The following is a 13,739-nucleotide window of genomic DNA, read 5'->3' as shown; positions in this document are numbered from 1 at the left end:
CATCTCTTGCTACATTGTGCTCCTTCAGTGCTTTGTGTGGGAGCTGTGGGGCAGCTGAAAATGTAACGAGTAGTCAAGTCACATTTTGTGTTTCGAATCAGGGTCTTTCTGGCAGATGCATCGAATCACCGGCTCTGAAGAGGCAGGTCTGTTAAGTAGAGTGCTTCAACTTTGGCTTTGCTTTAGGCTCACTGTATTGTAATTTTAGGTGCAAAATGTTTTTTGGAAGGCTTCATTATGTCAGGTGTTGACACAGGCTGCAGTACACTTAATACCCATGGAACAGCAGCAGTACTATAAAAGTACAGCGTAATTAAGCGTTGCAGCAATTCATCACTTGTTTGTTTATCTGATACAGCAAATGATGATGCATACTGTAATGAGCAGGTTACCCAATGCCACAATAGAAGACAATAAAGTGTGTCTGGAAACTTTTTTTAAAAAAATCTTGTTTGGTTGTCTGCAATCTGTCAAACAGCTGTCACATTTATTTGTGTGTGTGTGTGTGTGTGTGTGTGTGTGTGTGTGCGTGTGTGCGTGCGTATGCGTGCCTGCCTGCGTGTATATGTAAATTTCCAACCCCACTTGGTGTCAGCCCATGCTATCTTCTGTTCCAGAGAGAGATGGAAAAAAGAATGTTAGCACCTGACAGCCAAAGTGTTTTGTTTCTTGGCAGAACATATAATTATTCAAATGAGTGCATTCAAAAGCAACACATTAGCTAGAAATAATTAGTCCCTTGCATATTTTAGCATCATCAATTCCCAGGGAAATCAGTGGCATTGCTGCTAAATGTCACTTGGAATAAAATGGAACAAGGATAGAAGGAAGGAATTTCCATTTTTAACCTCTGTAGGGTTTGAAATCTCATTGAATGTAATACTTGGGGTTATATGTTTTGGTTTATACATATATATACACATTTACATATATATATTAATTGGAGTCAACATGGACCTGTATGTGTCACATAACACATAAGGGTTAATAATCAACTACCCATATGAACACTTATGTTTCCTTTCTTTGCCCTTCCCATTACCAGTGACTCATCAGCATCAGCATCTGTTAATTGTTTTAACACAAGTACATCTTATTACTCAGTTTAAACATCAGTTAGAATGCTGAATGACTCTATCAAATAGCCCCAGGTGTGGAGACACCTGCAGCTGCATAAAATCATTGTGTTGGGTGCGTTCAGCCGGGTGAATATTTATTTATTTAGTTCTTTTCTAAAATGATTATTTCCATTCTAAACACAAACACATCCAAACACATCACTAAACCAATTAGGCAAGCTCACTTTGGTGTTTCTGCTTCTCTGAGACTTTTAGACAGATACTGATTTACATTTTCATTCAAAAGCACTTCCACTTCACTTTTTATACTTTGCCAAGGGGAACAAAATTGCCACACAAACCGGCCAGTGAAATGTGTCAGTTGTTTATAAAGCAACACATCTGTTGCGATTAATTGGTGCCTTGCATATTTTACTAGGTTTTTTGGGAACGGTGCATCTGTAGAACCCACAGAGTTACTGGAAATGTCAGATGTGCCAATTTTACACTTCTGGATGTGCTCTGAGATGAAGTCAGGCTCCACACACACACACCATCCCCCACGTTTAAAGTGCATTATAATGTGTATGTAAACTGACTTTTAAGATTAAACTTTAAAGCCTTTAAAGAATCGCTGCCACTTTCCACCCTTCTCATTGAATGTATTGATATACTGAAGGTAATTTCACCTCTAATGTTTCTACCAAAAATATTTAAATAGCCTGCTGGTTTGCTCTTGCCCAGTTCTTTAAACATGAACACAAACATCCTTACTCTAGTAAGTAGTATTTCTAGTCCCCTAATGAAACATAAACTTCAGAATCATTAGTGTAACACCAAATTTAATGCCTAAATTCAGTTAGTAAATAAGGTAGGCAACCTCAGGTTGAGTTAAGACACATCAAACATATTAATTTGTTTTTATGGTGTATATTTGAAAAAGTCCCCCAGTAAAATTTGTCTGTATCTTTTCAGGTTTTTAAGAATCTTAAACTGTTCCTGGAGAACAAGCAACCTGGAGACGACCTCTTTGATCGCCTTAATGTGAGTATCTCACTAACTGCCTCTACATTTCTTTCAGTCATTTACATGTTTTCCAGCTAACCCAGATTTTATGTTTTGAACTTCTTGTAAAACATTGCTGGCTGATGCTCTACACTTAAGTGTTAAAACAACAACAAAAAAAATTGCTTGGTATTGTTCAAAACTACCTGAATTTTCAGGGTTGTGTAAGAAATCCCCTGAGGTGCATAATATTTGAAGAAAAGGCAGAAAAAGACTGTGAAAGCAAAATAGAATTACATTTTTTTATGTTTTCTGGGGACAGAGGGTGAAAAGCAGGGACTAAATTGTAAGGTCTAAGAGATGAGATTGAATAAGGATGAGCCAATCGTGTGGAGAGATGAAAGGGGTAAAGTGAAGAAACGGGAGGTGAGGAGAAGGGGAAGAATATTGGAAGCAGGGAGAGTGAAGGCAGAAAAGGAGTTTCAAAAGAGAGGGGGATGGACTCTGGCAGATAAAAATGAAACCACACAAGTGAAATTGAGAGTGAACATGCTGGGCAGATGAATTTCCACACATAAAAATCTGGCGTCCTCTCAACCGCTTCCAGTAGCTGCAGACAGCAAGGCCACACAAATGCAGCAGTTGTACACAGTGTTTAGTCCACCGTAGGAGACCTGGGGCTTCTCAGGCTGCTCTCAGTCTTATCAAACAAGATCAATCGCATTATTTGTCTATTTGAATCTGTACCCCAGGTTGTCCTATTCAGAATCACTTTATATACAGATCTGTTGTAGGGGAAACCAGGCTATAGCAGCTTGTGACCTTAGAGTTAAGTGCGAGCACTTAACTCTGCTGATAAATACCTCGTCTTGTGATAGACTCGAGCGACAAGGTTGTAGGTGGGAACGTACACAACAGATGAATGGCACAGTAGAAGAGAGGCTTTAATGAAATGGAGGAGAAAGGTATGCAAATAAGAAAGCATGAGCAGCCACGTGTTGGTATGTAAAGATTGACTGGCAGGAAAAGGAGGACGCAAGACAGCACAGGAGTGAGAGGGTGAGATGAGAGATGGAGCAATTGAAGGAGGGAGTGCAGTGCCTCTGCTCTCTGCCCTCCAGTGTGTCAGGAAATGTCAGGGTGTGTTGGAGGTGGAATGGTAATGGCTGCTGTGGGCAGGCCTGATTGACACCCGGAAAGGCCAGGCCACTGAGAGTGCAGAGGTGTGTGTGTTGTGTGTGTGTGTGTGTGTGTGCAGACAGCAGTAGGAAAGTGACAGGGGTAAGGAGGTTAGGAGGGAGATGGTGGACAATGGCTGGGGAAAAGGTAGGCGGTGGAAGAGAGGGAGGAAAAGTGGAGGGAAGGAGAAGGCAAAGGGCAGAAATTACAGTCAGGCAGCTGTAAGGCCGAGGTAAGGAAGAGGAAGATGTAGAAATGAGAGGGGAACTGTAGTGTGTGCTGCTATCCTCAGCTGGCATTACAAAGAGAGATGGTAGAAGGCCTCTCTGACGTTTGAATTTAACTAACTTGGCTTGGTGTTAATTGCTCCGATACAGTTGACGTGAATACATGTACAATACATGTGAGCTAGTTTGCACAGAAAATTGTATAATCTGGGATAGCAGAGACAACTTCTCCTCAAAGCATTCATAGTGTTGCAAGTGACTGTGAAAATGCTTTCAAACGGCCTCACACCTGGCATGAAGTGGGGTGCTGGTAACTTGTTTCTTGAAGTTCAAAAATTGTTGGATGCAGAAAAGGGTGGGATGGGGCGGCTTCAGACACAGACTGACCATCTGACAAGCACATTTGTTGGAGCATACTGACACCTTCATAGTCACAATGAAACAGAAGTCAGGGTGTCTTCAACAATGTGACAGATTTTTGAGTATGTGGGTGGGGTCTGGTTACTAAAGGGTTTAAATCAACTCCTTAAAATTTAATTGGAGTGGGTATGGCCTAGCAAAGATGGCGTGATCCAGAGCTGTAGTGAATTATGCAGTTGTAGAGGACTGTTGCCCTGCGCCTATGTCTTCTTCACGTGCGTTGTTAGATAAGGAGGAAGAGGATGACGAATTTAATAAATCAATGAAAAATGTGCCTACTGATATTGCTTTGCTACTACTAAATACAGTGTGAGCTCACTGTCAAGTGTGGATTCTGGTAAACCTTTTTTTGACATATTTGACAACACAGAGACAGAATTAGAACTTGGAAAATGTATTTTTTATTGAATTGTGTCTCTAAGCCACATGTTATTGAAGCATAACATCCTGGGTTCAAATCTGGCACAGGACCTGTAATGTTTATTGCTTTCTGTCCTGTCTCTAGAATGTTAGGTTAATGTGGCCTGAGATTTCCAGTGTTTCATTCAGTACATTTTATTGTACTGGTTGACATTTCAGAGACAGACAGAGAAGGTGCTCCCTGATATAAGGTTGCAAAATGCACAGCCACTGTGATTGCTCACACACATGGGGGGGGTGCATGCACACACGCACTCACAGACACACACATCATGTTGAGGTCTGAGTGTCTGATCTGAGCTGGAAATGCAGGTGTTTGTCAGACTTGTCTGGAAGCCTCCAGACATCATCAGAGCTACAGTACACACACTGTCTGCAGTTTCAGGTTAACTCACCTCAGTGGGATTTCCTTAACTACGTCTTAGTCAAATAAATTAAATTACTACCTGCGGTGTATAATCCCTATGAGCTGCTTTATTTTGGCACATTTCATTATTTTCCCTTCACTCTATTGTATTCCTTCTACCATCTACCAGAAGGAATGTTTTTTTTTTTTTTTTTTACAGGGAACTGAGGCAGAGCGCACACAAATTGGAGCCAGTGAAAAATGAAAAGCAGATCATCATAACTACTTTAGAAAGGCAACAGTCAATATTTCTCTGTGACATGAGATGCCATCACCACAAAATGGCTAGCAGTTATGTTAATGAGAAGGTTCAGTATGTAGCAGGTTGCATTATAGATAGGAAATTAGAAGTGCAGTAATGATACGTTGTGATAATGCCTTAGGAGGTGACATGGATGACATACTCAAAACACACACATTTGTGCGCTCTCAACACACCATCCCAAGGGAGTTGGTGGTGTGAGAGCTATCATACCTGCTCCTCAGACTTGCAGACACCTTCATTAGCATTGCAGGGGCAGAGTTAGGTAGCTCATTAGCAAGGCAGGCACAGAGGAAAGTGTGTGTGTGTGCGTGCGTGTGTGCATGCGTGTGTGTGTGCGTGATCGTGCGCATGCACGTGTGTACCTGTGTGCCCTCCATTGCATGCATGCACACGTATGTATATACATGAAAACCCTCCCTCATGCTGTTTCTAATAGGCTCCTGCAGTGAGAGCAGCCGGCCCCAGCCAAGCACCTGCTCTGATTAAACCAACCCACATCATTATTGTAATCTTCATCAGAATTACTACTTCTTTTGCCAAAGCTGTGAGCTCACCAGCAAACTCATCTCTATGTTTTTTTCCTCATATATCTGTTTCCATCTCTGTTTAGAAATGTGTTATCTCTTTCAAGTCCACATATTTGCACCTCATCAGGGTGCAAATATGTGGACAGTGGTGTGCAGTGAGCATACATGTTTGTTTTGTTTTTCACATTCCACTGTGTGTGCCCTTACACTCTTTACTCAGTTTCATCTCTTTGCTGCTTTGCTGAAGCTACAGCCATTTGCCAAGAGCTAATGGCTGTCAACCACTGGCTATGACAGCTCTAACTTGTTATAATACCTAAAGAAATGTCAGAGGGGAAATAGTACTGTGATCTTTTTTAATCTCCCTGCCTCTAATGGATGATGATAATGAAGGCAGAGATGGTATTTATGTATTTTATTTGTAAGGGTATATTAACAGATGCTTTAAACACTGTGGTGGTACAATGCCACCAGTGACACCTAGTGGTAGAAGATGTGTTGATTTATCTGGCCTAATGGTTCTGTGATGACTGTGTTATTTGTTCTATACCAACACTGGTGAGTAGGTGTTGTTCTTTGTCTGTTTCTCTTTGCCCCCCATTTCTCGCCATGGCAGACACACACGCTGAACAAGCATCTGAGCTCCCTAATGCCAGGTCTGACTGCAAAGGTCTTCAGGACATATAACGCCTCCATCACCTTACAGCAGCAACTCAAAGGGCTCACAAACAGTAAGTCACATGTTGACTATATTATAAAGCAGTCTAACCCTACATAAATTGCTTGATGACATATTCCAGCTTATAAAGCACTGGCTCATACTCAGCTGCTGGACAGATACCAGCAGATTTATTGCAGTAGCCCTTTATCAGTCTGTCGCTTATCATTGTCTCATTACCTGGCTGCTTGTGTCATGGAGTCCCATGATAAAACACACTGCCACACTTTTGACATTTTTTATTTTTAGCTTGTGTGATTTAAGATACCCTGACGTCAGTCAGCTTCTCCAGCCATCACTGTACCCAGTGCGGTGCGTCTCTGCCTCACTCTTATCAGGGTTCCATTGGCCGCTTCTGCCACCGTTTCTCTTTCAGAGATAGAAGTGTCACACTCTCTTCTCATTTCTGGATTGCCACTGAGAGCCAATCTGCAGGCATGACATGTGGTGTAGTGTGTGTTGTGTGGACCCCAGGAAGAACAGATGAAACTAATGGGGACCTGAATAAATGAAATGAAATGGTAGCAACCTGTAATTAAGTGTGTGTGAGTGTGTGTTCAAGCTTGAGATTTGTGCTGCAGATGGTGGGTGGGCAGTAATAACATGAGGGATGTCAGCATGATTTTATCTTTTTAACTTCTGTGCATAATTCTCTTCAGATATGTGTTCTCAGTGGAATTTTTCTGCTTAAATACAAATTGCTATTCTGTCACCCTCCAAAGAGTCAGACAATGTGGCAGAGAAACTGCTGTCCTACAACAGGGCTAACAGAGCAGTTTGCTATTCTCTGTAACCACCAGCGGGGCGCCGCCAAAGACTTTTGAACAGTCTATGGCTAATCTACAGGCCAAGGTAAGAATGGCTTTGCTTGGTTTATTGGACACAGTCATTCATCACATTAACATTAGCCTCACATTGCATAGGCAGACAGTGATATTTTTTCATGTTCTTGTGTCACTGTAACATTTTATTTAAATAGATCCAGGGCAGAATTCTAGAAACAGTAACTTTTTGTAACCATCACAGCCCACTCATGGATAGTTTAAAGCTGATCCATATATAAAAACATACCTGTGTCCTGTATATGCTCCTCCCAGATTGATGCTAGAAAGGAACAGCTGGCCCTAGCTAAGACGGAACTGAAACAGGCCAAGAAGGAGGCTAAGACCAAAGGCAGCTCAGACCCCAAGCTGCAGATGTAAGTTTTGCAGTAGTACAGAAAAAAAACATCAGGCTGAGACTGTAATTGAGACAATTACAGCTGATTGACAACAATCTAAAAATGGGAGCACCTCTTTGTGGACAATGTCACATGCTACACACTTGCACACACAATAAAAAGGTAGAGTTAAGCACCACCAAGCAACAGAAATAACTGCCTCAGTGTGCATAATGTGCTGGAGGTTAGAGTCATAGGAGATGTAAGAACTTGAATTTGCACTCATAGAAGTGTTAGTTGTTATTGTGTTAGTGTACTGCTTTTTACTCAGAGATGAGCTTCCCTGCTGTTACAATTACTGTTAGTTGTACATTAAAGGGCAGTAAGTCATTCACATATGGACTTCTGCTTCTCTGTGAGTATTTCATTCATGATTATTAGTTAATTCACGGGATATTTAGACTAGTATTGTGCAGTGTATAGAAAAGGAACACCTGGTTCCACAGGAATGTCAGATGAGATTTTTCAACTAAAAATGTAAGCCATTTATAACAACAGAGAGGATACTTTTGAAGAGTCTGCATTTATGTCAGAAGTCAGTACAAATCTACCAGGTGTTGAATGGTGCTGTTTTTCCCACATGTCACGCCTAGGTTGTTTAACTTTTTTACAATATTGGATATTTCATTGTTCACTGGTGTGACTCTATTGTATTCGCCTTTCTGCATATTTTTTGCTAGGCTGGTGGAGCGGAAGAAAGCAGCAGTGAAGCGATGTGAGGAGCAGCTGCTGAAGATGGAGGTCCAGGCGACTGACAGAGAAGAGAACAAACAGATTGCGCTAGGTACCTCAAAGCTCAACTATCTGGACCCACGCATAAGTGTGGCTTGGTGAGTGAATACAAACATGGACACTTGCCCTTAGTGAAAACACTTGTACAGACTTTCCTAAATTCATACATGTTCCTACTTACATGAGAGCAACCAGAAAAACTTTGGTTCTCAAATTGAACTACCTGGACTACCTCCAGCTGGGGTGTGCTACACAAAGCAGGATTAGTAAATCAGGCAGCCAATTTTGAGCTGCGGTATCATGAAGCTGGTTCACTTTTAATCAGGGTGGATCACCATGGTAACCTGTGCTGCATGGCTAACCTGTTGAGGCAAGTTCAGCTCACTGGATCAGATCAAAAAGTACAAACCCACCTCCTGATGAATCACGTTCTGGAAAAACTGAGTCATCAGTTCTGTAAAGACCCAAAGTGGATAACAGGAGGATAAAATAATGTAGTGCAAGCACTTGTCCTCTCTGGTATTTCTGCAATTTCTATTACCTGTAACCTGGCAGTGGGTTGTTTTTAAGAGAAAAGATTACCTATCAGAACCTTAACTGGCTGTTGTGTTGTTCAATGTTTATTTTAAAGTGTATACTTGACAGTCTTTTTTCCATTTGTTGTAGGTGTAAGAACATGGAGGTACCTGTGGAAAAAATCTACAACAAAAGCCAAAGGGACAAGTTTGCCTGGGCCATCGACATGACAGAGGCAGACTTTGAGTTCTAACTTATATCTTCTAAAACTCCAGTCTCATAAGTGACTATGATGCGATTAAGGAACCAATCACTTTATATAACATACAGTACTTTAATGTTGCATTTATAATATGGTCAAAGACTGCTGATGTACTTTAAGAGATTGTGTGACATGATAAAACTTCATCCTTGTGACACATTGTTTTGTTTACTGCTGTTCATTTCTGTGTGATGCTTTTGGCACTACATTTTGAAGATTGTTGCTGCTTAGTTGTTTTGTTTGTGCTTTTTGTGTTTGCATTAATTTGAATAAAGGTTCCTATTATGCAGTGAAAGTGTGGTTACAATTTTTCTAAATATTACTTTTGTGTAGACTTCGTTACAAATACCTGTAAGTCTGTATACATTAAATGTGAGTTAAAAACATTCTGACCAATATAGAAGATAAATTTTCAATTGCTAAGCTTAGCTGACCTTCAAGTATATTAAAATGTAATTTAAATACATTATGAAGAAAGTAGATCAAAAAACATGCAACACTGAAACATTCCCAATAATTAGCATTGTAAAATACAACTCTAGCTTGAAAAAATAAATACATTAAAACACTGTGAGCACCTCAGAGTTAATGATATTTTTAAAAATTGACTCAGCACCTGGCCACATATTTATTATGTAATACATGACAAAGAGCATTGTATTAAATAGCTTTAATAGAAGAAAATCAGTTAGAATTGGAATGCATCCAACACCTTGGTAGTAACAGTGTTATTTGTAAAACACTGTAGGCTTGATATTCATGGTGCCCACTTGCCATGTTGGTAGGGATGGAGGTTCTACTGGCCTGTAAGCCTGTGTGGTTGTACTTCTCAGCACAGGCTTGGGCAAAGCTGTCCCCCTCAGCCATCACCTCATGGGACTGAATTGAAATGATATATGATGGCAGCGAAATAACTTCCAGGTCAGCACACTAAATCCATATGTTGCATTCCTGCACATGAGCATTTGAGGTTCTGAAGGGCATATCACACTATTCTAGCTTACAAATAACGTTCAGCTTTTCAAGTTATTACATAACTGTAACCGTTTATCACAATAGTCAATATATAAAAAAGCATTTCACACAACGACACACCAAATCAATAGAAGTCATTTTCAGAATGGAAAAGTCTGCTGCTCCTGAATATAGGACCGACTTCACTCCTTGTTACTTGGTAACCTGCGAAACAGACAAAAGAAATGGTTCATGCTGTAGTAAGCAGGGACTGAGGGTGAATTCATCAACATTTCACATGCGTTTTTTGCCACACAGGAAACCAGACAAATCTTAATTAACATTAAATCCTGGGTGGAAAGCTAGATGGAGTTACTTCTTACCTTCATTATGAGCCTTGACCCTCTTTAGCCTTTTCTGGTGTTGCCTCAATCTCTTCAACACCAGCCTGGGTCATCAGGTCAGCAATGTTCTTCTCCAAGTCATCAATACGTGTGCTCATCTCATCAAGTGGAGAGGCAGTTAAGGTACATAATTAAAATGAGACAACACACAAAGCTACTCTGAAATGGATTAAATCATGTCTGGGTCAGTCTGTCACTCAATGCTTTGAATGTGTTAGAGAGATGCTGGATACAAGAAATTAATGATGAGATATAAGTTTATTACTGGATAATATCAAAACTAAATTCAAACTATGAATGGTAATGCATTGCATCAATGAACAAGTGACTGCTGGCATTTTAAATGATAGGATATTCCTCCCTATGATCTGGTCTGACATGGTCTGGAACTTGTCCTGCATCTGTTGCAGCAGTGTCTGGACCTGTGAAACAAACAACACAAATAGTGTAAGTGACAAAAAATAATGAATATATAAACCAAAGTTTGTTCACTGAAAATGGCAGCTATTCATCAAATTTACCAATTTACTTTGTAGATGAGTGTGACACCATTGTGAATTTAAGTTGTAACACTGCCAGCACTACCTCTAGCGCTGGCCCTCCAACTCTAATGCACCAATACTGTACTCTATAAATGATTTCAAAAAGCAGCAGGACAATGATAACTTAAGTATCTTGTTTCCTTGACAACAATGCAAAAGCTCAGTAACCACGGGAGATGACTATTTAATTCACTATGCATGTTCTCAGAACAATGAAAAGACCATTACTTCACATTAGACTGCATTTGTGCATTTTCTGCCCATCTCATAAACTGGTTCTATCACAGTGGTCTCTACAGTGACATTAATATCCCTATACACTGATCAGTAGTTTATGTTCATCAAATGCTAAAAACTTGTTTTAAAAAAGAGCTGTGCCCTTTTAAATTCACTAAATGTGTTCCTCAAATGCATTTGTTAAGACTTAAGTGAACTAATCTCCAGACACAGCATGTTAAATTAAAGGCTCAATAAAAACATAAATAGAAAACATATATAATTGTGTGTCCACTGGAAAAGGTTTTGGAGAGGTTTTTAGAGGAAACTTTACCTGACAATTTCTATGAATACAACAGTGTATAGGGGAAAATGACATTTTTCACACACGTGTATATACATCTCTCTCTCTCCATATCTATATCTACATTTATATGCGAGTGTGTGCAAAACGAAAAACGGACAAGGCAAGCAAGAGTATTCTATGGTTGAACCTCAACTCCTCTTACTGAGGCTCTTCACCATGACAACATTTAGAAACATTATCTCAGCTATCTCTGCTGTATGACACAATGAGGAGGATTTTGTATTCATATAGTTCGATGTGTGAAACTGTACTTTATACTCAGTATGATAGCAACGTTACTAATAGAGCCAGTGTCTCTGTGAGAGATAACATTACATTACACAGCAGCTTCATCTCTGTTTATGTAATATTATGCGGTTACTCGGTTGTGATTTAGTGATGTCATTTCGAAGACCAACTGACCGTTGCTTACATAACATGATGGAGCTAAACAAAAGCCAGGAAGTTCTGGCTTCAGAAACTGGTTCAATACAATGAGCAAATGAACTTGTTTTATTCTGCAATCTAATAAATAGCACGAATACAGATTCTCTATACACTGGCTAACCTTTGCTTGCTAGCTAGCTAACGAGAGTTTGCCATCGTTAGCATTCATTGGTGGCTACGCTACTGTAGCTAACGCTTGCCAACACGATCACGACTCACCACATTGGTAAGGTCCTGAACCGACTTGGGATCCGTCTCAGCCATGTTGTGATTTAAATGATTATCAGTGCCTAAACAGTACAACTACCCAAAAGGCTGTCTTCCGATTATTTTACTATCAGGTCCGTAGCAGTTGGAAACAAATAGCAGTCCGTCGCACCACCCACTGCAAAGTCAGCTGTTCCACAACACAGAGAGTCTCGCGAGAGAGCCGAGTCACAACGCTAAGAAATGTGGAACATTGAGTTTTTAATGGGGAGCGTGCACACTACTTTGTAGTTTTGTTTACCTCACATGGCCTCAGGAAGACCCTAAACCAGATCCACTCAGAGCATGTTGATCACCCGAGTTAGGCTGCAGCAGCCCCATTGACCTGTGTGTTTAATGCACGAATTTGGAGAGTAATGCTGAGCAACCGGTGTGTGTATCTGTGCGTGCACGTAAGTGGATCTGTGTGTCTGTGGGCGCGTGCACATTTCTCCTCCTCTCGTGTGAACGAGTTGAGATTTGAAAGTTGAAGCTGCCAGGGAACCCAGTGTGTTTTGACGCTGAGTGTGCGGGTTGGTGTTTTTGAAAAGGTGAAGGAAAGTGAATGAAGGCGACTGGTAAGTGAAGCTGGAATTTTTCCACGGTTTACTTATAAAAAGCTGAGTGTTAAATTCTGCCACAGACATTAAATCTTTATCGAGAGCGTAATGAAACCGGTGGGCACCGTGCGTGTTGGAAATGTGCTTTTTAAAACCAAAATTATTCATCTACTAAGAGAGAGTTAGAGTTTAAAAAAGGTTTACCTTAGCGTGATGAATTCGACATTATACAGGTTAAGCCCACTCTTTAAACAGTATTAATGACTGTTTCTTTGTGTCCCGCTACTGTAGCTGCTGCAGCCCAGTAGCCCAAAATTGATGTCTGAAAGTTGAGGCATGTTGGCCCAACCCCATGAAGCTATGCTTTGCTTACATAACACAGCTTGTTCTGTTACAGGAGGTGGCCCAACGCATTTAGGCTACTACGACGTGATGGTTTACAGAAGGAAATAGCTGGAGACGCCTTAGATTGTTAAATTCCCGAATAATGTTTAACCTTAGGGAACCTGTAAAAACATCCTTTATGGAGTGTGTTCAAGGGCTGCTCTGCAGCTTTGCATTCACTTTGCATTGTTGACATTCGTAACTTTTTAAACTGCTTTAACTTACATAAATGAGAGGCAGACTTTGGATCTCACTGAGGTATGAAGTACTTGAGAACTGGCTCTCCCTCTACCAGATCCATCTGCCTGGCACTATATCTCAAAGCAGTGAGGTCTTGACTGGAATATTGACATCTTCATGTTGTTACTTACAGCTGAGTTATGTGATATAGCAGATGCCTAATGAGTAATCAGACTTGTTCGTCTTGTGGATGACTCCACCATGGAAAGCTACATCTGCTGCTGTGTTGAAATAACAGATTATCAGCTATCATACCCAGACAGTGATAAAAAACAACGACCAGAGAACCTGTTGGTGAGGTTTTTTTTTTTAATTGTCATATGCTGACTGGTTCACTAAGCTATACCGAGTGACTTGTCAGCTGACTGGCTGCTTAACATGTATGAGGACAAAAGAGTTTATATTTACACTGGTGCTCCGTTTTAGATTGGGCAGTGAAAAAGGTA

The 13,739-nt window shown here is 40.5% G+C and overlaps 2 protein-coding genes across 9 annotated transcripts in view; one reads left to right on the top strand and one right to left on the bottom strand.

The window, feature by feature from the left end:
- The window catches only part of hsbp1b (heat shock factor binding protein 1b), a 37,578-nt gene extending 25,297 nt beyond the window's left edge, over window positions 1-12,281 (bottom strand). Inside the window, exons 1-4 of one of the 3 annotated variants that reach the window (XM_018689189.2) lie at window positions 12,083-12,281; window positions 10,668-10,734; window positions 10,292-10,418; window positions 9,569-10,133 (exon numbers count right to left, since the gene is read on the bottom strand). In XM_018689189.2, coding sequence (XP_018544705.1) covers window positions 10,297-10,418; window positions 10,668-10,734; window positions 12,083-12,127 — 234 coding nt within the window. In that variant the 5' untranslated portion in view covers window positions 12,128-12,281 and the 3' untranslated portion in view covers window positions 9,569-10,133; window positions 10,292-10,296. Of the gene's footprint in view, window positions 1-9,568; window positions 10,134-10,291; window positions 10,419-10,667; window positions 10,735-12,082 lie in introns of those variants that run through there. The other 2 variants (XM_051073550.1, XM_051073549.1) reach the window with 2 other exon arrangements.
- The window catches only part of si:dkey-246g23.2 (solute carrier family 66 member 2), a 120,019-nt gene that overhangs the window by 22,491 nt on the left and 83,789 nt on the right, over window positions 1-13,739 (top strand). For 5 of the 6 annotated variants that reach the window (XM_051073544.1, XM_051073546.1, XM_051073545.1 and 2 more), the window contains exon 1: window positions 12,536-12,687. The exons of the other annotated variant lie outside the window; for it this stretch is intronic. The gene's annotated coding sequence lies outside the window, so the exon portion shown is untranslated. Of the gene's footprint in view, window positions 1-12,535; window positions 12,688-13,739 lie in introns of those variants that run through there. 6 annotated transcript variants of the gene reach the window in all.

Source organism: Lates calcarifer, linkage group LG10 (assembly GCF_001640805.2).
Source record: "Lates calcarifer isolate ASB-BC8 linkage group LG10, TLL_Latcal_v3, whole genome shotgun sequence".
Lineage (NCBI taxonomy): Eukaryota > Metazoa > Chordata > Actinopteri > Centropomidae > Lates > Lates calcarifer.
Note: the sequence above shows the minus strand (reverse complement) of the source record. Positions and strands in the feature narration are given on the sequence as shown.